The 23,052-nt window shown below is 42.0% G+C and overlaps 1 protein-coding gene across 3 annotated transcripts in view; it reads left to right on the forward strand.

Annotated features, from left to right (window-relative positions):
• The window catches only part of SPTBN2 (spectrin beta, non-erythrocytic 2), a 322,588-nt gene that overhangs the window by 240,916 nt on the left and 58,620 nt on the right, over positions 1 to 23,052 (forward strand). For all 3 annotated transcript variants that reach the window (XM_068260592.1, XM_068260590.1, XM_068260591.1), the window contains 6 exons: positions 2,226 to 2,399; positions 4,158 to 4,249; positions 10,439 to 10,519; positions 13,635 to 13,750; positions 16,685 to 16,797; positions 22,426 to 22,613. In XM_068260592.1, coding sequence (XP_068116693.1) covers positions 2,226 to 2,399; positions 4,158 to 4,249; positions 10,439 to 10,519; positions 13,635 to 13,750; positions 16,685 to 16,797; positions 22,426 to 22,613 — 764 coding nt within the window. The remainder of the gene's footprint in view (positions 1 to 2,225; positions 2,400 to 4,157; positions 4,250 to 10,438; positions 10,520 to 13,634; positions 13,751 to 16,684; positions 16,798 to 22,425; positions 22,614 to 23,052) is intronic.

Below are 23,052 nucleotides of genomic sequence, written 5' to 3' on the forward strand. Positions count from 1 at the left end.
TTTTCTGTTAGATTTACCTGACCGAAAAAGTTCAACATGTTGGAAATGTATCTACAGTATCTTACCATCTATCTGCCGAGCAATTAGGCATTGTTCTACTCAGGAGATAAACAGAAGACTATGCACCATAGATAATGACCATTCTCTACAGAAAATAATCTAATTATGCATTCTAACAGAAAATCTAACAGAAGAATCTAATGCTGGATACACCCGGTGCGTTTGCGCACTCGATTTCCCGCTCGATTCCCGTCGATTCGTTTATTTCCAACATGTCCGATTTGGATTTCGATGGATCGTTAGGTCGATTCGCATGCAAAGTATGCCGAATCGACCTAACGATCCATCGAAATCCAAATCGGACATGTTGGAAATAAACGAATCGACAGGAAAATCGAGTGCGCGAACGCACCGTGTGTATCCAGCATAACAGAAAATTGTATGGTGTATTCCCAGCATAAAGCAAGGGTCCGCAAACGTTTTGGGACGAGGGCCGGGTCAACATACTTCAGACTGTTGGGGGGCCGGAGTATACATAAAATGATGTAGAAGTCTTTGTAGGCCAGACAGTGAAGCATACCCAGGTGTCAACCTGCAGTCCTATTGGATACTGCAGTCCTATGTGATTTGGAAACCAGCGAATGACTGCTGGACAGCATGCTGTGGATCTGGACAGCATGCTGTAGATATATGCAGCCAATCCCTATAGCTGTGCATGGCACAACTTAGTGATACAGGTTGCTGGTGTGCAGCAGAACAGGAGCCGTGGCCAAACCGGAAATGGTCGCAGCGCATAGCTGAACTTGAGTATACATACACATGCCTATAAGGAGGCTCTGATTAATACTGCAGTATATTTGCATCAGTTATTTTAGCTCTGTTATAAAATACATGCTTGTATTTAAAGTTTATATTACAAAAATGACTCACTAGCCCATTCACTGTTTGAGTGAGGAAATCAATAATGCATTTATTACAAGGGCTTTATTTTCATGCTTTAGCGATTCATGCACAATTATAGGATCACGAATACTACGAATGTGTGTTTATATGCAGCAACATCCATTTGCAAGCATTAAAAATTGTCATCTGGTTAGGTACTTTACCTTAAAATTACAGTCCAGTTGTAAATAGAAATGGAGTTCTATGTTGACCACTTTGTAATGGTGCCCATACACGATACAATAAAAACGTTCGATTTTCCCGTTTATTCGATCTAACTGATCGAATTGAATGAAAGTTGAAAATATTTTTTTTTTCGATCAAGAAATTCGAACGATTATCCAGTTTTTTCGGGAAAAATGATCGGACATGCTGGAAAAATCTTTATATTCGATCTAATGGAATAATCGAACTAAATTATCTAATTGAAAAATTGTACCATGTATGGCCACCTTGACTGTTTTGTTTATACAATAAAGTCTTGTCTATATTTATTACATAAGCATTGTTACATAAGCAGAGCACACTTTCCCAGTGCTGTTAGTAACATAGTGACTTTTATAGCAAAATGTAGTAGAATGAGGATACCCACTTTTACATTAATGACCAATTTGGGTAAAGAAGGGCTCCAGTGTGAATAAAATAAGATTAAAAACAAGTTAAAGTTGAAAAAAAATGAGGTGGCTTACCTCAATGACGAGATCTTTGTACAGACAAAGACATTTCTATTTAGCACAGGCAATGCATTTGACAGGTCTAAGCCCGTAACAGTGCCAATTTGCAAACAGCCGATAAGCAAAGGGATCCTTCCGAATGCTGATTGGCTATTTGCAATTGGCACTGTTATTGGCATGAGGAAGCGGGCATAGACCCGTGAAACATGTTGCCTGTGCTAAATAAAAATGTCTTTGTCTATACAAAGATCTCATCATTGAGGTAAACCACCTAGTTAATTTTTTTTATTTTACAGTTCTTAATCCAATTTTATTCACACTAAGGCACCTCTTTACCCAATACACAGTAAACAAACAGTCTGCAGATATGCACCTGACAGCGCAAAAGATGTCACCATCTGTGATAAATTTTAGAATGTTGTTCAAGGTGAGGAAAAAGTGAATAAACACTAGCTAAATAATTTATAAAGTAGTATTGTTCAAAATAGGCAATTGTATTCATTGTTATTTTCAGTACAGCTCCTCTTTAAATCTCACGGTTATGTCTCTCTTGTATAGTATCGTTTGTATACAGACAAAGATTTTCAGTGTTGCTTTATTTCTCTACAGCCAAAGCCCACCAAAGGTCGCATGCGTATCCACTGCCTTGAAAATGTCGATAAAGCTTTACAGTTCTTGAAAGAACAGAAGGTTCATTTAGAGAATATGGGATCACATGACATTGTGGATGGCAATCACAGACTTACATTGGGCCTCATCTGGACCATCATCCTCCGGTTTCAGGTAAAATAAAAAATGCATAAATGTGAAGTGTGTGTTTTAATAAGGAAGTCCCTCAATCTAGCAACCAGTCGACAACTTGGTAAAAGATCAGGGAGTAGCTGTTTATTTTGCAATCTGTGAACCACTAGGTTTTGATCAGTTCAAAAGTGTATTGTACTCCCTGTGGCTATATACTACTTGATGCAGCACAAAGCTATGCAGCCATTGATCGCCAATGTCTTTCTACACTCTAACAATAAAAATTGTTGCCTTCCCCAAAACCCTTTTGTATTTGATACACCAATTAACTAAAAGTGCGTACACATGCTATATTACACTTGGCCAGTCATAGCTGCCTTTACTGTACCAAGAATCGATTGTGTGTACTGGTGTCCCCTGAGCTGCTGCTGCTGCAGCCTAACCCAGACCCCAGGCTGAAAATGTAGTTCTACCTTAAAGGGATACTGTAGGGGGGTCGGAGGAAAATGAGTTGAAGTTACCCGGGGCTTCTAATGGTCCCCACAGACATCCTGTGCCCGCGCAGCCACTCCCCAATGCTGCGGCCCCGCCTCTTCACTTCTGGAATTTTAGACTTTAAAGTCTGAAAACCACTGCGCCTGCGTTGCCATGTCCTGGATCCCGCTGATGTCACCAGGAGCATACTGCGCAGGCCCAGTATGGTCTGTGCCTGCGCCGTATGCTCCTGGTGACATCAGTGGGATCGAGGACACGGCAACGCAGGTGCAGTGGTTTTCAGACTTTAAAGTCTAAAATTCCAGAAGTGAACCGGAGGCGGGCCCGCAGCATTGGGGAGTGGCTGCGCGGGCACAGGATGTCTGCGGGGGACCATTAGAAGCCCCGGGTAAGTTCAACTCATTTCCCCTGACCCCCCCCCCCCCCCCAACAGTATCCCTTTAAGAAAAACAGACTCTGTATAAAATCCTATCCATATATTAGAAGTTATTTAACAAGCTATAATACGCAAACACTACACTGTTTCTATGGTCACTACTCTAAAGCCCTGCATATGTTCACTGTGGTATCTGATAAGCATTGCAGACTGCTGGTACTGAGTCTGACGGGAGTGTTTCCTACAATGGATGTGTATGAATTAGGAGTATGTATATTGCTACATAATTCTAGTACTTGTAATTACAGATGGTCAGTGAGATGCAAATAATGTTGACTTGCATACAAATGAAATGCAAATTGTATGCAGCTTAGAATTTGCTCAATCACAATCAGCAGAAAGTGTATTTGATTGGCCCGGTTTTAAAGCGGACCTGAACTCAGAACTTTCTCTCTGCTCTAAAAGATGCACAACAGCAAATAATGTTTACAGAAAAACATTTATTTGTTGCAGCTGATAAAAATACTAAAATAAATCTGCAGTGTCTACTTCATGCTTTCGTGGAAGTAGACATATAGCTAACAACTTGTGCTTTCAAATTAACCTCTCTGCCATGGCAGTCAACTGACACAGCTGAGGGATTAAATTACAACTTGTGCTTAGACACAGATGAGGGTGAATTGGACAGCCTAAACTCTCTAAATACATACAGGGTGTATTTCTCTCTGTTTTCCTTCTGTCCTGTGTAAGAGTTCAGGTTCACTTTAAGCTGCATACACTGTAAGACAGAATTATTTGCATCTACTCGATTATCTCTGCTTGTAATCGGAGCAGCTCACAAGTACTAGTCTTGGTTACGTAATTCTGACATACACACGCCAGTATTTTCTCTGCTTGTGATCTTAAACTTCAATTTGTTTTCTATTCAGATCCAAGATATTAGTGTTGAAACAGAAGATAATAAAGAAAAGAAGTCTGCTAAGGATGCCTTATTACTTTGGTGTCAGATGAAAACTGCTGGGTGAGTATCTCCAGAAATGACTGCATAATACTGCCTTAAAGCAGATCCAAGATGAAAAACTAACTATAACAAGTAACTTGTCTATATATCTTATCTAAAGTTTAGATAAAGTTTACACAGCAAATCTAGCTTTAATAGAAAATTATTTCTTTCTGTGATCTGACAGCAGCCATGTTGTTTGTAAACATTACACAGAGGAAGGCTTATCTGTATCTTGAGCACTCAGCCTGTGAAAAAAAACTAATTCCCCCCCCCCTCCTCCCCCTGCCTCTGAAATCAATAGCTAGTAACACCTCTTCCTCCTCCTGCCAAGACTGAGCTCCCATGAGCCCTTGCTACTGCCACACCTGTGGGCGTGGTTTATTTAGTTTATAGGGAATTAAAGTATTAAAACAAAAACAAAAAGTATTTGGCTTGAGGAATGCCCTATAAACAATAGGAAAGGAACACAATTATGCAATGAGTAAAAGTTCACCTCGGATCCACTTTAAAAGGAACCCGAGGTGTGAGACCTATGGAAGCTGCCATATTTATTTCCTTTTAAACCATGCCAGTTGCCTGGCTGTCCTGCTGATCCTTCTGGTCAGTATGGTCTACATCACCTACCCGAAACAAGCAAACAGCTAATCTTGTCAGATTTGTCATAGACACCTGATCTGCATGCTTGTTCAGGGTCTATGGCTGAAAGTATTAGAGGCAGAGGATCAGCAGGACAGCCTGGCAATGTGCACTTTTTAAAAGGAAATAAACCTGCCAGCCTCCATGTCCCTCTCACCTTGAGTTACCTTGAGTATAAGGCCTCATACTATTATATAGTTGCTGCTTTTTAAAGTGATCCTGAGCCAAAGCTCGAGATCAAAATGGCATACATACCTTCAGAGAGGGAAGCCTCAGGATCCTACTGAGGCTTCCCTCTGATCAACCCTACACCCCGTTATTGAGTGCAGCCCCCATCCACATCGGGGCTGAGCATCTCTTCTTCCTGTTGCAGGGCCGCACAGTAGCCTCCCAAGCCAGCGGCTCCGGCTAACTGCGCATGCGCGGGCGAGCTGGGTCGGCTATTGCGCGGCCACGCTGAACCAGGAAGAGCTGAGTGGCCGTTAGGATTAGAGACAATGCATTGTCGCTAATCTTCTGGGGAGCCGCGCTCAGCGACAGGGGACATCACAGCAGGGAGGGAATCCTCAATAGGATCCTCGGTTAGGGTACTCTTTAACAATTGTTTCAATAATTAGGGTGACATTTAAGGGACTAAGTGCTGAACAGATGCTGTGTGGCTATAGCTGTACAATGTGTCTGTTCAGTGGAGAGGAAGGAAGGCATGAGCGGGTGGTGTCCAGTGGCACACGTAAGAACAAAGATGATAGTACAATTTGCAAAAGTTCAGTTCTTTATTTAGCCGTTCCCATGTTGGGTTAGGACTCAGTGATCTGCAAACTTGGCTCTCCAGCTGTTGAAGAACTACAAGTCCCACAATTAATTTGCCTTGTGAATCACAACTGTGGCTGTCAGACTCCCGCAATGCATTGTGGAACTTGTAGTTCCTCAACAGCCGGAGAGCCAAGTTTGCAGATCGGTGGGTTAGGCGTTTTTTTTTTTCCTGAGTGAGTTCTTTTGCCATCTACTGGCTAAGATGCAGACTGCATGCTGTAAATTGCCTATGTCTGTTTTCTGTAATGAAGATGATTCAGTGTCACCTCCCTGTTCAATGGAGTCAGTAATTAGCTGTTGTTCATGGCTCATCAGCTGTTGCTAGTCATGCCTGGGAATGTTTGGCAGAAAAACTCCTTCCTATTACTAAACCTTGTACACACGTTAGATGGTTGTAGGCCAAGGCTACAGGCTAGTGACGTGTCTGTACGGAACTTGGCCCGAGACCAGACCCTCTGGGCAACTGTAATTATGTGTGTGTTTTGGGCAGTTTTTGTTTTTTCCTTACTATGCTTTTTTTTTTTTTTTTTACAACATACATTTTAAAGGACAACTGTAGCGAGATAGATATGGAGGCTGCCATTTGTATCTATTTTTAAGCAATACCAATTGCCTGGCTTTACTGCTGATCTTCTGCCTCCTGCCTAAATATTTTTAGCCATAGACCCTGAACAAGCATGCAGCAGATCCGGTGTTTCTGACATTGTCAGATCTGACAAGATTAGCTGCGTGCTTGTTTCTAGTGTTATTCAGACACTACTGCAGTCAAACAGATCAGCAGGACTGCCAGGTAACTAGTATTGTTTAAAAGGAAATTAATATGGCAGCCTCCATATTCTTCTCACTTCAATTGTCCTTTAATGAGCTAATTCGGCATACTTTTTCCTCCTTGTTTGTAGTATTAGAGGCAGAGTATCATCAGCATGATAGCCAGGCAACTGTTATTGCTTGAAAGGAAAAAATATGGCAGCCTCCATCTACCTCTCACTTCAGGTGTCCTTTAAACCCATGATGTGTTGCCAGGCAGTGGGGAGGCATTTCTTTAACTGACGGAGTAATTGCTCTCCTACCTGTATGCTTATATGACTAAAGGTGGAGTTGTTGCTAGCACTTGGCACAGGCGGTGGACAGGTGGCACCCCCGCAGGGGCGGCGCCAGGGGGGTGCAAGGGGGTGCTCGAGCACCCCCTAGAATTGTCCAAGCACCCCCAAAGCACCCCCTGGAGTGAACTGACTTCAGGCGTCTAAAAGACGCCAAGTCAGTTCACACAGCGGCAGCACGGAGCAGCAGGCAGGGCTACGGTAAGATGGCCGCCCGGAGCCCTGTTCTGCAGACTTCGAGTCTGCAGTGCATGGCTTCGGGCGGCCATTTTCCCGTAGCCCTGCTCTCTGCATGCAGGCAGGAAGTCTCGTCGTGACGTCGGGAAGGAAGAGGATCGTGGGCGCGCGGGCGCTGCGCGCCACAATGAGGTCGGGACTCGGGACAGGAGGTCGGGAAAGAAGGTCTTCTGGCTGTAGGTGAGTAAATGGGTTTTTCTTTTCTTTTTCAGGTGATGCTGATTGTGCATATTGGGGTCATATCTGCTACGGATTGTGCATATTGGGGTCATTTCTGCTACGGATTGTGCATATTGGGGTCATATCTGCTACGGATTGTGCATATTGGGGTCATTTCTGCTACCGATTGTGCATATTGGGGTCATTTCTGCTACCGATTGTGCATATTGGGGTAATTTCTGCTACGGATTGTGCATATTGGAGTCATATCTGCTACGGATTGTGCATATTGGAGTCATATCTGCTACGGATTGTGCATATTGGGGTCATATCTGCTACGGATTGTGCATATTGGGGTCATATCTGCTACGGATTGTGCATATTGGGGTCATATCTGCTACGGATTGTGCATATTGGGGTCATATCTGCTACCGATTGTGCATATTGGGGTCATTTCTGCTACCGATTGTGCATATTGGGGTCATTTCTGCTACCGATTGTGCATATTGGGGTCATTTCTGCTACCGATTGTGCATATTGGGGTCATTTCTGCTACCGATTGTGCATATTGGGGTCATTTCTGCTACCGATTGTGCATATTGGGGTCATTTCTGCTACCGATTGTGCATATTGGGGTCATATCTGCTACCGATTGTGCATATTGGGGTCATATCTGCTACCGATTGTGCATATTGGGGTCATATCTGCTACCGATTGTGCATATTGGGGTCATATCTGCTACCGATTGTGCATATTGGGGTCATATCTGCTACCGATTGTGCATATTGGGGTCATATCTGCTACCGATTGTGCATATTGGGGTCATATCTGCTACCGATTGTGCATATTGGGACCATATCTGCTACCGATTGTGCATATTGGGACCATATCTGCTACCGATTGTGCATATTGGGACCATATCTGCTACCGATTGTGCATATTGGGGCCATATCTGCTACCGATTGTGCATATTGGGGTCATATCTGCTACCGATTGTGCATATTGGAGCCATATCTGATAACGATTGTGCATATTGGGGTCATTGGACGTGTTTTTTGTTAAAATCTGCTCACATTACGTGTATTTTCTTGAGAAAACCTGCACAATTATGTGAATTTTCTGGGAAAAGGGTCACCAAAACTTGGGCCCTCTGTCTTTGCGTTGCACTTTTAAAGGGAACCCGAGGTGAGAATAATATTGAGGCTGCCATATTTATCTCCCTTTAAGCAATACCAGTTGCCTGGCTGCCGTGCTGGTCCTCTGCCTCTTATTCTTTCAACCATAGACCCTGAACAAGCATGCAGCAGGTCAGGGGTTTCTGACAATATTGTCAGAACTGACAAGATTAGCTGCATGGCTTGTTTCTGGTGTAATTCAGTTCACTACTACAGCCAAATAGATCAGCAGGGCTGCCAGGCAACTAGTATTGTTTAAAAGGAAATAAATATGGCAGCCACCATATCACTCTCACCCTGGGTTCACTTTAAATTACAGTTAGCCCCGCCCTCATCCGGTCATGACCACGCCCATTTCTTCGCGCCGCAGGTGGTAGCCACACCCATTTTTTGCCGCGGCGCGCTTTGCGCGCCGCAGGTCGTCAGCTCCCCCGGTAATTGGTCCAGCACCTGCATAGCACCCCCTAAAAAAATTTCCTGGAGCCGCCACTGCACCCCCGTGTAATGTATAGGCAAAAACCGAGGCGCCAGGAGGTCAAGGTGGACTTACCTCCTCCAAGCAGACACAAGATACTGTTGATATTATTCAGCAAAAATATTTACTTGCTTCTGAAAGTGCGTTTCGCAGGCACATCCCGCTTCCTCAGGCTATGAACAGAGCATATAACTCATGCAAGTTTGGTATCAAGCTTAGCGCCTCTCAGTCTTTTGTGTCTGCTTGGAGGAGGGAAGTCCACTTTGACCTCCTTATTTTCAACTTTTTAGCAATTTTTATCCTTTTGGCACCTCTGATTTTGCCTATACATTACCTGAGCCCACCTTTGGTGGAGGGGTGTTGGCCCTTTCTTCTGATCTACAGAGAGCAACTTCTTAATCCTTTGCGGAGACAGGTCTAATCTGCCTATTCAGTGGTTGCCTTAAGGGCAACCCTGGTTTGTGAGTATTATTACATACTTGATCTTTCACATCCATTTACCAGTACCTACTACACTATATTTTAAAGGAAACCAGAGATCAACTAAAGGAAAGAATCAATACTTACCCGGGGCTTCCTCACGCCCCCATAAACATGTGCAAGTCCCTCGGAATCCTCCCTCGGCTGCCACAATCAGCCTCAATAACTTGCTCAGTGAGGTCCGCGCAAGGCGCAGAAGACCCAGACTGGACGCGACTGAGCAAGTTACCGGGACTGATTGCGGCTGAACTGCAGATAGCGGGAAGACGGCGAGGGACTCGTGTTTATGGGGTGGGAGGAAGCCCTGGGTAAGTATCGATTCTTTATTTTAGTTGATCACTGGTACACTTTAAATATCTTGGGGAAGGGGGGGTGGATTTGTTGAATTAACCATTAAGAACGTGTTAACTTGTGGGGGAGTGGCATTTGGTATCAGGAAAGTCTTAATGCTGGGAATTGTTTTAGGGTTTGACAACAGGAGGAAATTAACCCTGGGTTTGTGGGTGAGGTTAGAATTGGGCTTTAGAAATAAGTATCATTAGGACGGGAAGGTTGGGGTTAGTTTTTAGGAGGGTATTGATGAGCGGGGGAAATTGGGGTTGGGCATCAGGAAAGGGGCTAGTTGTTGGGACTGTTTAATGTTAGAGAATCGAGGAAGCAGTGTCAAAATACATTAATTAAAAAGTGTTTTAATCAATATTTCACAAAGCCAATGCATCCAAATATAGAAACAGTGAAGAGGCGGCACACAAAAGGCTTGCTTATTAAAGCATATATTGATAGTGGAGCAACGCTACATGTTACGAACCATCTCGGTTCTTCATCAGGTGTATGTATCAAAATATAGGCTGCTGACAAAATCAGGCGATTGCAATGCAAGATGGCCTTTACTTTGCTATGAGCTGGTTCTGTACGCTGCAGTCATTGTACAGATTTTGTTAATTATTTGGATATTGGAAGACATGCCGAGTCAATTAGTTTGCAGTATTGTTAGCAGTGTTGTGCTCTACTTGTTCTCATACTTAACTATGCTGTTATGTATCCTGCAGAAAGAACTTAAGCTATATTTTCACTAGTGTCCCTTCTGTTGTAGAGTCACCATTAACAACATTGTTAATTTTTTTATTTTCAGATATCCAAATGTCAACGTTCATAACTTCACAACAAGCTGGCGTGATGGGCTTGCATTTAATGCCATTGTACACAAGCACAGGTAAGCATTGGCTCCATAAGGTATGGAAAGGAAGCAATAGGCAAAAGTAGAAATGGTCAGTGCGGTGCTAATAAATGACCCAGAATGCGCATGTAGATCAGATAGTCTGAACCTGGTCTGACTCCACTGGCTGCATGCTTGTTGCAGGGGTGACTTAAAAACCACTAAAGTCAAAAGCTCAACATAAGAGCCAGGCAACTGTATTGTTTATAATGGAATGAAGATGGGAGCCTCCATATTCCTTTTAATTCAGGTTTCCTTTAAGAGCTGGCTGTAACATAGCTCTGCAATTGCTCTTTCTTTGTGTATATTGCTGTAATGCCTGGTACACACTGTGCAATTTCCCATCAGATAGATGGGTCGATAGATAATTTCCCATCAGATTTCCGATCGTTTCTCTGATCTTTTCTATGCAAATCGATCAGAAAAACGATCGGAAATCAGATCGGATCTGTTGGAAATTATCTATTCGACCCATCTATCTGATAGAAAATTGCATGGTGTGTACCAGACTTAACACAATCCCAGGGTCATTCAGCTCTGGGTTTGTGCACTCTCATATACAGGGAGTGCAGAATTATTAGGCAAGTTGTATTTTTGAGGAATAATTTTATTATTGAACAACCATGTTCTCAATGAACCAAAAAACTCATTAATATCAAAGATGAATGTTTTTGAAAGTAGTTTTTAGTTTGTTTTTAGTTTTAGCTATTTTAGGGTGATATCTGTGTGTGCAGGTGACTATTACTATGCATAATTATTAGGCAACTTAACAAAAACAAATATATACCCATTTCAATTATTTATTTTTACCAGTGAAACCAATAGAACAGCTCAACATTCACAAATTTACATTTCTGACATTCAAAAACAAAACAAAAACAAATCGGTGACCAATATAGCCACCTTTCTTTGCAAGGACACTCAAAAGCCTGCCATCCATGGATTCTGTCAGTGTTTTGATCTATTCACCATCAACATTGCGTGCAGCAGCAACCACAGCCTCCCAGACACTGTTCAGAGAGGTGTACTGTTTTCCCTCCTTGTAAATCTCACATTTTATGATGGACCACAGGTTCTCAATGGGGTTTAGATCAGGTGAACAAGGAGGCCATGTCATTAGTTTTTCTTCTTTTATACCCTTTCTTGCCTGCCACGCTGTGGAGTACTTGGACGCGTGTGATGGAACATTGTCCTGCATGACAATCATGTTTTTCTTGAAGGATGCAGACTTCTTCCTGTACCACTGCTTGAAGAGTGTGTCTTCCAGAAACTGGCAGTAGGACTGGGAGTTGAGCTTGACTCCATCCTCAACCCGAAAAGGCCCCACAAGCTCATCTTTGATGATACCAGCCCAAACCAGTACTCCACCTCCACCTTGCTGGCTTCTGAGTCGGACTGGAGCTCTCTGCCCTTTACCAATCCAGAAACGGGCCCATCCATCTGGCCCATCAAGACTCACTCTCATTTCATCAGTCCATAAAACCTTAGAAAAATCAGTCTTGAGATATTTCTTGGCCCAGTCTTGACGTTTCAGCTTGTGTGTCTTGTTCAGTGGTGGTCGTCTTTCAGCCTTTCTTACCTTGGCCATGTCTCTGAGTATTGCACACCTTGTGCTTTTGGGCACTCCAGTGATGTTGCAGCTCTGAAATATGGCCAAACTGGTGGCAAGTGGCATCTTGGCAGCTGCACGCATGACTTTTCTCAGTTCATGGGCAGTTATTTTGCGCCTTGGTTTTTCCACACGCTTCTTGCGACCCTGTTGACTATTTTGAATTAAATGCTTGATTGTTTGATGATCACGCTTCAGAAGCTTTGCAATTTTAAGAGTGCTGCATCCCTCTGCAAGATATCTCACAATTTTTGACTTTTCTGAGCCTGTCAAGTCCTTCTTTTGACTCATTTTGCCAAAGGAAAGGAAGTTGCCTAATAATTATGCCCACCTGATATAGGGTGTTGATGTCATTAGACCACACCCCTTCTTATTACAGAGATACACAGCACCTAATATGCTTAATTGGTAGTAGGCTTTCGAGCCTTTACAGCTTGGAGTAAGACAACATGCATAAAGAGGATGATGTGGTCAAAATAGTAATTTGCCTAATAATTCTGCACTCCCTGTATGCTCCTATCTTTGTGGCTGCTCTGAATCTCACAGCATTGGCACTCACAGACCAATTTGTGTGGTATCAGATAATGTGATTAGTCAGTGATCAAACTGGTCACTTATGCTAGGCACACACCATACAATTTTCTGGCAGATTTACCTGCCAGATCGATTATTTCCTATATGTCCAATCTGAATTTAGATCGATTTTTCGATTTTCCAATCGGTTTTAATTGTTTTTTTTAATCGATTTTCGTTCACTTCTATAAAAATCAATAGAAAAAACGATCAAAAAATCAATCGAAATTCAGATCGAACATGTTGGAAATAATCGATCTGGCAGGTAAATCTGCCAGAAAATTGTATGGTGTGTACCTAGCATTATAGGTTCCAACTACAAAGATGGGAAAGGGTTTATAACCATGCAAACTGATAAAGTACATTACATCTGAAATATATATCTATTTAAAGCGGTACTGAACTCAGAACTTCCCATCTGGTCCAAATGTTAAGCAACAGCATAATAAAGTTTAAATAAAAACATTTCCTTTATACACCTTATAGAACTACTACTGAGATTCTGCAATTATTATTATTATTATTATTATTATTATTATTATTATTATTATTATTATTAATTGCATAATCTCATTAGGAGTCTGCAATGTGGTTAGTTCCTGGTATCCTGTGAGCACAAAAAATGGTTAACCTCCTGTTTACACATATTGGCTCAGAGTTGTCAGACAGCTCAAAGTACACTGGCTTATTACTTGCTGAGAAGGGAAAATTAGATGGGCTGTGCTCTATAAACACATGCAGGGTACATTTCTCTGTGCTCTCCTTGTCTCCTGTGCAAGAGTTCAGGTCCGCCTTAGATAAAGAACAGATAAAAAGGAAGTTATAAAATGTATAAAGGATATAGTGAATGGTCCATATTTGTGGAATTTGAATAGGTGTTTACCGAGTATAATGTTTTTTGATTTTGGGATTTGTTTCATTCACTTCAAGGCCAGACCTCATTGAATTTGACACACTGAAGAAATCCAATGCCCATCATAACCTGCAAAATGCATTTAACACTGCTGAACGAGAACTGGGCCTCACCAAACTTCTGGATCCTGAAGGTAAGAAGACTTTCTATTGTTGTGTTCAGACTGAAATGCATGATATACAAACAAGTATGACTGGTCTGACAAAGATATTTGTATATAGTGTGTCTCTGCCTGTCTTGAAAGCAAGACCATATTGCATCACTGCAGGACAATGGGCAGAGCTAAAAAAACCACTCTATTCTTGTAGGCCAAGCTTGGACCCACAAACGTTTAGGTACCCATGAACTACTTGATTCTTCTTCAATTAGATTAGACTGAAAGGACAACCATCGATAAAGTGTTTTTTGTTGTTGTTGTTTTTTTAAATACTCTGTATTAAGGTTCACATTACCACCAGTGCTAGAGGCACTTAATTTATTCCCACATGAATTTGAATATTTGCATAATCTTGCCTTAACTCAGAATTATTTGCATTTCTTTGACCATCCCTAGTTGTGAGTAGCTTTGTACTGTGTCGGGCTTCCCAAAGCTGGCGGCAGCAGTGGTAAGATCAAGGTTAGAAAAGACGTCCGCGGAAATATAGTCTAATATCTAATATGGTGCAAATTCTGGATTGTGTGCAGCAGAGAGGAAAGCTTTGCATGGCTCGGTACACTGTCCTGAAGACTTGCTTTGGGGATGTTATAAACTGCAACAAACTAACCTTTTTATTTTATAAAGGCAGTTGTGTGCCAGCTAGCACAGCTGTCACTCCCTTACTTCCCTTGCCCGTCATAGGTAGCTACAGGTGCCACTTAGTATTAGGTAGCCAGAGCTATCCTCAGTATTATGTAGGCAGAGGTGCCCCCAAGTAATAGGTAGAGGTGCCAACTAAATGGAGATCTAGTCAGTGGAATGCCAGGACCCGAGTGAGAAACCTCTCATTTACATGCAACTCAGGACTCAGCATAGATAAGGCAGGTAGGAGGCACTTGGGGAGGGGAGTGATCTGCCTTTCCATCATCAGGTGCCTGTAGGCACGAGCCTTCAGTGCCTTATGGCAAGTCTGGCCCTGGAAACCTCACCTATGCACAGTTTGGGTAGCTAGTGTCTCCACTACATGGAATCCACCTAGCTGAGACATGAATTACCCCACCTGTGCATTCGTGAGGCTGCTTGCAAAACATGCAGCGAAGACAGGTTTGAGAAACGCTGATCTGTGGTTCTGTGGCACGTGGTGGCTTCCATATAGACGGGGCAGCTGATCAACTCTCAGCATTAGGTGAATAAATGTTGGCTGCACTCCCAAAAGCCCACACTTCCCCCATCTCACCCCCACCTTTACAGGACAACCAAGGTGACATGAGCTGGACGTGTGTATGTACAATGCCAAGCACACAAATGACTTTTCTTTCTATGCCTGAAAAAGTTAAAAATAAGGTATGCAAGTAAGTTTCTGTCTTGGTCGCACTTCAGCATAACCCTCACTGATAAGTAATTACAGCCATAAAACACTTTCCTGTTAGTAAATGGCTTATGTGAGCAGGAAAGAGATCAAAAGGGTCAATAGTACGGGCTTGAGCTCTGGCATACTTCAATGAAGGTGTCATTGAGCAGAGACAATGAAACAGTAAAAACTTAAAAACTAGATTTAAATATAAAATAAAAACTGTGTAAGATCTATAAAAAATAAAAATAAAAAAAAGTCATTTTTAGGAGCAGGAAATAGATGCAAATGTTTTTCTCTCCAGTTTATTTTCACCTCGGATGTCCTTTCACTCAAGCCTGTCAATACAAAAGAGGATTGTCATGAACATCAGCATTTCCCTGTAAATTTATAATGCTAAAAGACTTCTGTGTAAATGTATGATGCTAAAGGAAAAGTAAAAATTAGGAAGAAAATGTGACCATATAATTTAGGGGGTGTGCAGGGACCAACCTGAAAATAAACACTCAAACACTTTAAAGCATCGTATATATGTAAGTTTTCAAACGTGTATTTTACACCATCCTATACCTCAGGAAGCCAGAATGAATAAAAATAACATTACAAATGCATATAATACCACAGCAACAGGACTTCATATAAACAAAGTGGTTTTGTGTGTTCCCATTCGTGTGATTTGCCGCCTAAAAACAGAAGGTATTTGCAATAATCCAGCTTTAAGTGAGTAACTGTGGTTTCCCACGATGCATCACTCCTGAATATGCAAATCATCTCTTTATGCCCCAGAAGCCAGGCTTACATCCAGTACCACTAGCGTATAGCTAGCCTATCGCTTATTAGAGCCACGTGAACCCAACATGCAGACAGCCTGTTTTGAACCTTCTGGTCCTCATAAGTGCATAGCAGTGTTAGATACGGCTCTATGGGATAGGGCTTGGACCAGTACAGCAGAATATTCAAGCAGGGTACCCAGAACCCTATACCTTCCTAATCGTTCTGGGTCACTATGAGCGATCTGGGTATTCTGTGTCATTCTGCTGCTCAGCCATCAGGAGGTCTTTTAGTGATGTTTTTTTTCCCCCTACCAGTATTTACTTGGGACTCGAGGCCTGGTACTCAAAGGATCAGTTCATTTTTGGATCATGGGATTTGGCTGTAGAATAGTTGAGCACTAGATGTCATTCATATTGCGGAGACAGTGTGCCTATGCCCCACAATATAATGGCTGAACCCCGGCTATTATTGGTTGCAGTGCATACGCTGGCTGCTGGAGCTTGGCTATTGCAGAGTGGAGAGCTGGCACCCAATCATTACAGCCTGAACGATAGCCAGCACTCTGCTTTATATCGCTCAACACATTTTGGCTACTAGATTAATTGTGCTGGCTGAGGTACTTCCCTTTTGTTTTAATTGTTAGGAAAGAGCTAGAGTGCTGCTCCCCTAAAGTCATTGTGTTCATTTACTGGGAGCAAACCATGTAAGTTATTTTGCTACCGGGGTTTAGCAAGGCTTTTTAAGTATCTTGTTATTCCAGGACATCCTTCTCCATAAGCAACTAACTTTTTTTTTTTTTTCTACAGATGTAAATGTGGATCAGCCAGATGAGAAGTCCATTATTACCTATGTGGCCACATTTTATCATTATTTTTCAAAAATGAAGGCCCTGGCAGTAGAGGGAAAACGTATCGGGAAGGTGAGTCTCCTATGTTTGACAGAAATCGATAAAAAAAAAAAACAAAAAAAAAAAAAACCTCTCTCCTACCTTATCCATTTACTCAATATTAATATGCACCGTGCTTTGTCTTTATTTTCAGACCTCAATATGATAGTTTTAAATTAATTTATTATTATAGCACATTTGGTGTCTTCCATTGCCCTAAACCAGGCTTTCTCAACCAGGGTTCCCTGGAACCCCAGGGTTCCTTGAGTACTCTGCAGGGGTTCCTTGGCATTTTCCCCCATCGTGGGGGAGGTATAATGGAACTCACTATAATAGGTGGTACTGTAACAAGAAGCACTAAATTGGGGGGTCAGGAGACAGTATGAGTGGCAGTGTAATAGGGGTAGTGAAATAAACAGCCACACATACTTTGAAAGACCATGCCTCCTGCAAAATTAATGCAGGGGTTCCTTGAGATCAAAAAATTGTTTGCAAGGGTTCCTTGAGATCCAAAAGCTATTTGCAGGGCTCCTCCAGGGTAGAAAGGTTGAGAAAGGCTGCCCTAAACAATCTTTCATTATTGTTTCGGGTGACAATCGATTATGCCTAGAGGTGTGCTCCAACATTGGTAGTCTGCTTTTCTTTGATATGCCTAAAACTCGGTTAAAGACTACAGTAGCGGGTAGGCTCCTGCTCATCCTGTCCCCCCTTCATAGGTCAGAATGATCTGCTTAGTAGAGTAAGCTCAGATGTTCATTTCTACAAATGAACAGCAAAAACTGTGGAACTAATCGTGGACTTCAGAAAGAATGCACCACCACCCAGCCTCTCTGTTGATAGGGCTTAGGTTTCCAGGGTACACAGCGCCTGGTTCTTGGGCACCACCATCACTGAAGGATTGAAGTGGGATGTGAATACCACCAAAACCTAAAAGAAGGCCCAGCAGAGGCTGTTCTACCTGAGGCAACTGAGGAAGTATGGAATGCCGCAGGAACTACTGACCAGGTTCTACACAGCCACTATTGAGTCTGTCCTCTGCTCCTCCCTCACTGTTTGGTACTCAGGGGCGGGTGTTAGACAAGCACAAACACCAGCAAGTAATAAATGCCGCTGAGAGGATCATGGGGTCACCCCTGCCCATCCCCTCGAACTCCTCCACACATATAGAATGAAGTCCAGGGCCAACAGGATCACACATGACCCCTCTCACCCTGGTGGTTGCTTCTTTAACCTCCTTCCCTCAGGCCACCGCTACAGGACCCTTCCCACCAAAACCACCCGGCACAGAATCACCTTTTTCACCCAGGCAGTCCTCCTCCTCCTCAACTAAGCCCTCTCCCTCAGTCTCCTCCAGCTACGTTGATGCCCCAGCGCAAAGAACTTATGCCCATACATTGACTCTAACCTGTTGCACTATACCACTTGCCATGACAAAGTCGCTAGCACTACATGCTTGCCATCTGCACTTTGCTGCTGTTGTTATTGCACTATGTTGTTGTAATTGCACCATGCCATTTGCCGTTGCACCACAAACCATTCCGGGTGTGGCACCTGTTGTACCTGGCGAATAAAGCTTATTCTATTCTCATTTATCCAGCATGCTTACAGAGCTTAACTTCTAAAAGTGCCCATCAACGATACACTCTTGCCAAATATGTGTAATATGAGGGAGTACCTAATGTATCAGTTCAAGGTGTATCCACTTAGTTTACCCTTCTACTACAGAGATTTGGTAAAACTGTATGATCAAGGTTGTGTCATCACTGGGCACCTTTAGAGAGGCAGCCGTAAATGTATTCCTCTGGGATCTGGGAGGGCAGCATGAGCTGCTTGTGAGGGCATGTTCTCAGTGTGCAGCAAGACCTATGAGTACTGCTAGGTGGTAATACACAGTAGTATAGATACGTAGCCATGGGCCCCACGGCAAACTTTAATCTGCCCCACCCAGCACAACACTTCCACTTCCTACCTCCCACACAGTCTTCCCAAGGGCAACAGCAATGAGACGTCTGAACGCAACTTGTTTATTAAATGTCAGTATCCAAAGCACATGTATTGGTAATTGTTATCACATGACTGGAGAGTCTGTGCAGTAACTGCCAAGGTCCTAAGTGGGCCATCTAAAGCCCAGGGCACATCTACATTCTAAACAGCTGCAACCTCTATTCCTGTGCAGCTTGTAATGTATGTTTTGCTGCTCTGAATTTTATTAGAGATTTGGTATCTGACAAGAAGTTCTATATCTTTAGTTATAAGAATTCCAAGATGTGGTCAATAAAAGTATTCACCTAGTGATAGAAGTTTAAAACCTAGTTCAGCTGCCCTTTTTTTAGCGTGCATATAAATTTGCATTAATTAGCATTGAACAACATGTTGTCCATTGCTCATAAGTACTATTTGCAGTAAAAGAATACATGGCTGGTGGGAATACAGTAACTTAATTTCCCGTTGAAAGGATAGGAGAGAAATCTGTTCACACTCCTCCCTCCATCCCCATCATTACCCACCTATGAAGTAATCAGAGAGGAACTGGGAGGAGGCAGCAGCTAGTCTCTCCCTGTCAGCACAGATCACCTGCCCCCTCTTACTCTGTAGCCGATTTACTCAAGTTTTGCTTTGAGCTCTGCTCTTCATTGACAATATGAACATTGTATTTAAACCCATTATTGAATTAGTAAAGCAGGAAGTGATTTTTTTGCTTTACTGGTATGATAATAAATGGAACTTCTGCAAAGATTAAAGCATTCCTCAAGTTAAATCTGTTGTTGCAGTTTGTTTTTAAATCCTTTCTCCACCCATGCAATCTTTGAAGGATGCTAACCATTGCCCATTGTGATCTTGCAATGACGTGAGCTTGAATGGGCTTGGAACAGGTCTTTTTCATACCTCCTTCAGCTCTGTTGACAAAATACAATTACAAGTACCGTATTCTCATTCATCAGTCTAATTCCTGGGTAACTAGTCAAGGGGCAAACTAGACAACTTGGGAAATATTGAATCTTTTGCAGCTGATCATTTAGGACACAAAAGGTATACCTTACAAATATTCAATCCTTGATCCAATAAATCATGGGGTTCTATTGTTTACAACAAACCATATTCTGATCAGATTTAATTTGTTTATATTGAGCTATTGGTAATATCATCTTCGGGGCAAACCAACCTTGCTGAGCCTGCGCTGTCAAATGTTATATAATGTACTGCATCAGGCAAGAGGCTTGTTTTACAGGTGTTGAGACTTGTTACTTGCGTAATTATAAAGTTGTTTGATCTTTGGTGGGACTGTGACTCAGCCAACATTAAAGTACTGTTGAGTGGAAAGTTGTTGATGAACATTGTTCTCCCGAGGGCACATCCTCAATTAGATTTTCAAAAAAATAAAAACAAAAAAAGGCGGCTTAAAGCTAAAGAAAAATTCAAGCCAAATGTATTCCCTCAACCATTTGGAGAAAACATGCGGTTGGGAAGATTGGGAAGATTGGAACATTTGCCAGTATATTACTGTTGTCCTTGACCTGTGAGAGAGCTATTGTTATTGACCTAATGGCAACCATTATCCTGTAAGGAGTTATTTCAGCAAAGTGCTAAATAGGAGGAGGGGTATTTTCCTAGAGCCTGTTCTCCTACTTTAGAGGAGGAGCCTAGAAACTGCAAGAGACGTTGGGCATGATGTGGTACAATGTACTGATGTCAGCAGTGGGTGGAGCTCCATCACATGGAATTTGAACTAGAGTTCAAAATAATCCTCAATCACAATAACATGATAGTAATAAAAACCTTATTTCTATTTGTTGGCCTCTGAATATAGTAATACTCAACCAACAGGTCCCTTCAAATTCCATATGCCAAAACCAAAAAATAAACTTCTGCCAGAGGAAAAAGTAGTGACGAGACCAGCTTATAAATGGCTGTTTGTTTTTTTTCTTTGTGAATTGACTTTAATATACATTTCACTATCTCATTCGGTGTTTATCTCATTTAAAATCTGAAATAAATTTACCAAATAGTAAGCAAGGTCAGTTGTGTTTCATGCGATAATTGAAGATTTCCTACGTTTTTTTTTTTCACTTGGGCCCTTTGTGTATCATTCTTAAAAGGATACAGGAATTTCCTTCCACAAAGGGGAAAATTGAGGTTTAGGCAATGGGTTACAAGTTGGAGTAGATCACACTTTAAAGGACAACTGAAGTGAGAAGTACTGTATATCAAGGTTGCCATATTTCCTTCCTTTTAAGCAACAGTTGCCTGGCAGCCCTGCTGATCTATTTGGCTGCAGTTTAACACCAGAAACAACAATGCAGCTTATCTTGTCAGATCTGACAGTAATCTCAGACACCTGATCTTCTGCATGCTTGTTCAGGGTCTATGGCTAAGAGGCAGAGGATCAGCTGGATAGCCAGGCAACTGGTATTGCCTAAAAGGAAATAAATATGGCAGCCTCCATATCCATCTCGCTTCATTGTCCTTTAAGGATAATTCCAGTCATGCAGCTAAACTTGCAGCATTATGTGTCAGCAGGCTTACCTCTGGACTTTTTTTTTTTTTGTTCTTTTACTGATCAGCTGAACAACACAAGCAGCCTATTCCCCTAGAGTAGGAGTACACGCTTGACTAGAAACGGTTTTGCCAGTTTCTAGTGTATTTGGGAGTTGTGGATTCAGACTACGTATTATTATAAATAATATATATAGCACTGAAATTTTCTGCAGCCCCTTACAGAATGTATAGAGCAATTCATGTCATTACTATCCCTCAGAAAAGCTCACAGTGTAGTGTTCAAACTGTAGTCCATGGCCAGTTTAGGGGAAGACAATCCTATCCCATTGGTACAACATATGTGTTCACTTATTCATAGTTCTGTGAAAACAACTGAAAAATAAACCCACCTGCTGCCACCTACAGCCCATGTTGCTGTGCTCCCTAAATACTTTTGCTGTGCTGAGGACGAAAACATTGTCCAATGCTGCAGGTGTTATTTCTTCTTTTTTACTGTTTAAATTCATTTTATTGAGCATCAAAGGCTTTTCCATATGGTTCCATCATATTCAGAGAAGAAAGCAAACTACACTATTTGCCAGTCACCCACCAGCTGTATTGTGGACCTGATGGGAGACTGACAAACACTTGCCTTCTTTAGTGTCAGCAGTATACTTCTGCATGATCACGTCATGACCTCACTGCATGGCACGGAGCAAATCCTTTTATATACACGTTTAGTCGTCAGTTTTTCTTTTGCGCTTTTCCTCTGTTCTTCTGCCCTTTTTCTCCTAAAAACTTGATTACAGGGTCACCAGCCTCCAGCTGGACTACCGCTGCACCTTTCCTGGTCACCACAGGGCACTACTGCCACTTATTTTTTAGTTTTGGACCATACATACGAGGTTAATCATCTGCAGAGTTTTTTGCATTTTATTCTGATCTGCATTTGGAAGATCTCCATTCATTTCCTGTTCTGGAGGCATGATACAATTGATAAATGCCAATCTTGTCTGTTTTATGGAATAAGGAAGCAAAAATAACAGTGATGCATCCAACTAGTCAGAGATAAAAAAAAAATTTCCAATAGTTCAGCAGAATGTTGCTTCTTGTAGTTACTGTATTTTTTACAGTCTTCGCTCTTTGTAGCACCTTTTTAAATTCTGCGCTTTCTACCCCTCACAGGTATTGGACCATGCCATTGAAGCTGATCAGCTTATAGAAAATTATGAGCGCCTTGCATCTGAGCTTCTGCAGTGGATTGAGCAGATGATTATCACACTTAATGACAGAAAACTAGCCAACTCTTTGAGCGGTGTGCAAAACCAACTGCAAGCCTTTAACACTTACCGAACAGTGGAAAAGCCTCCTAAGTAAGTATAGTCATTGTTAAGCTGACCTTCCGCATATAGATTTTAATGCAGTCTTTTTAAACTATCAATTTTAAAACATTTGTTCAAGAATCTAAACTGTAATTTCAATGTTTTTAACCACATTTGTTTGCAATTGATGATTATTAATTTTGATTTTGCACAGGTGTGATTGTTTTATTGGACTGACAATGTCACCGAGCAACCACAACTGAATGTGTGGTCTGCACTGGTGACCTGTCAAGCTCTGTACACACATTGTACCACCATCGCTCGATATAAACTGGTTGGCCATGAATTATTTTTATTTTTGTGTCCCAGCAACAGTAAAAGACAGTGATTATTGTTTTTACAGACCAATCGTTTAAATTTGGACAATAACCAGAATTTAGCATTTCTGGGTCCTCATTTTCACACGTCCACTAAGCATTTGAACCATCAT

Source organism: Hyperolius riggenbachi, chromosome 11 (genome assembly GCF_040937935.1).
Source record: "Hyperolius riggenbachi isolate aHypRig1 chromosome 11, aHypRig1.pri, whole genome shotgun sequence".
NCBI lineage: Eukaryota > Metazoa > Chordata > Amphibia > Anura > Hyperoliidae > Hyperolius > Hyperolius riggenbachi.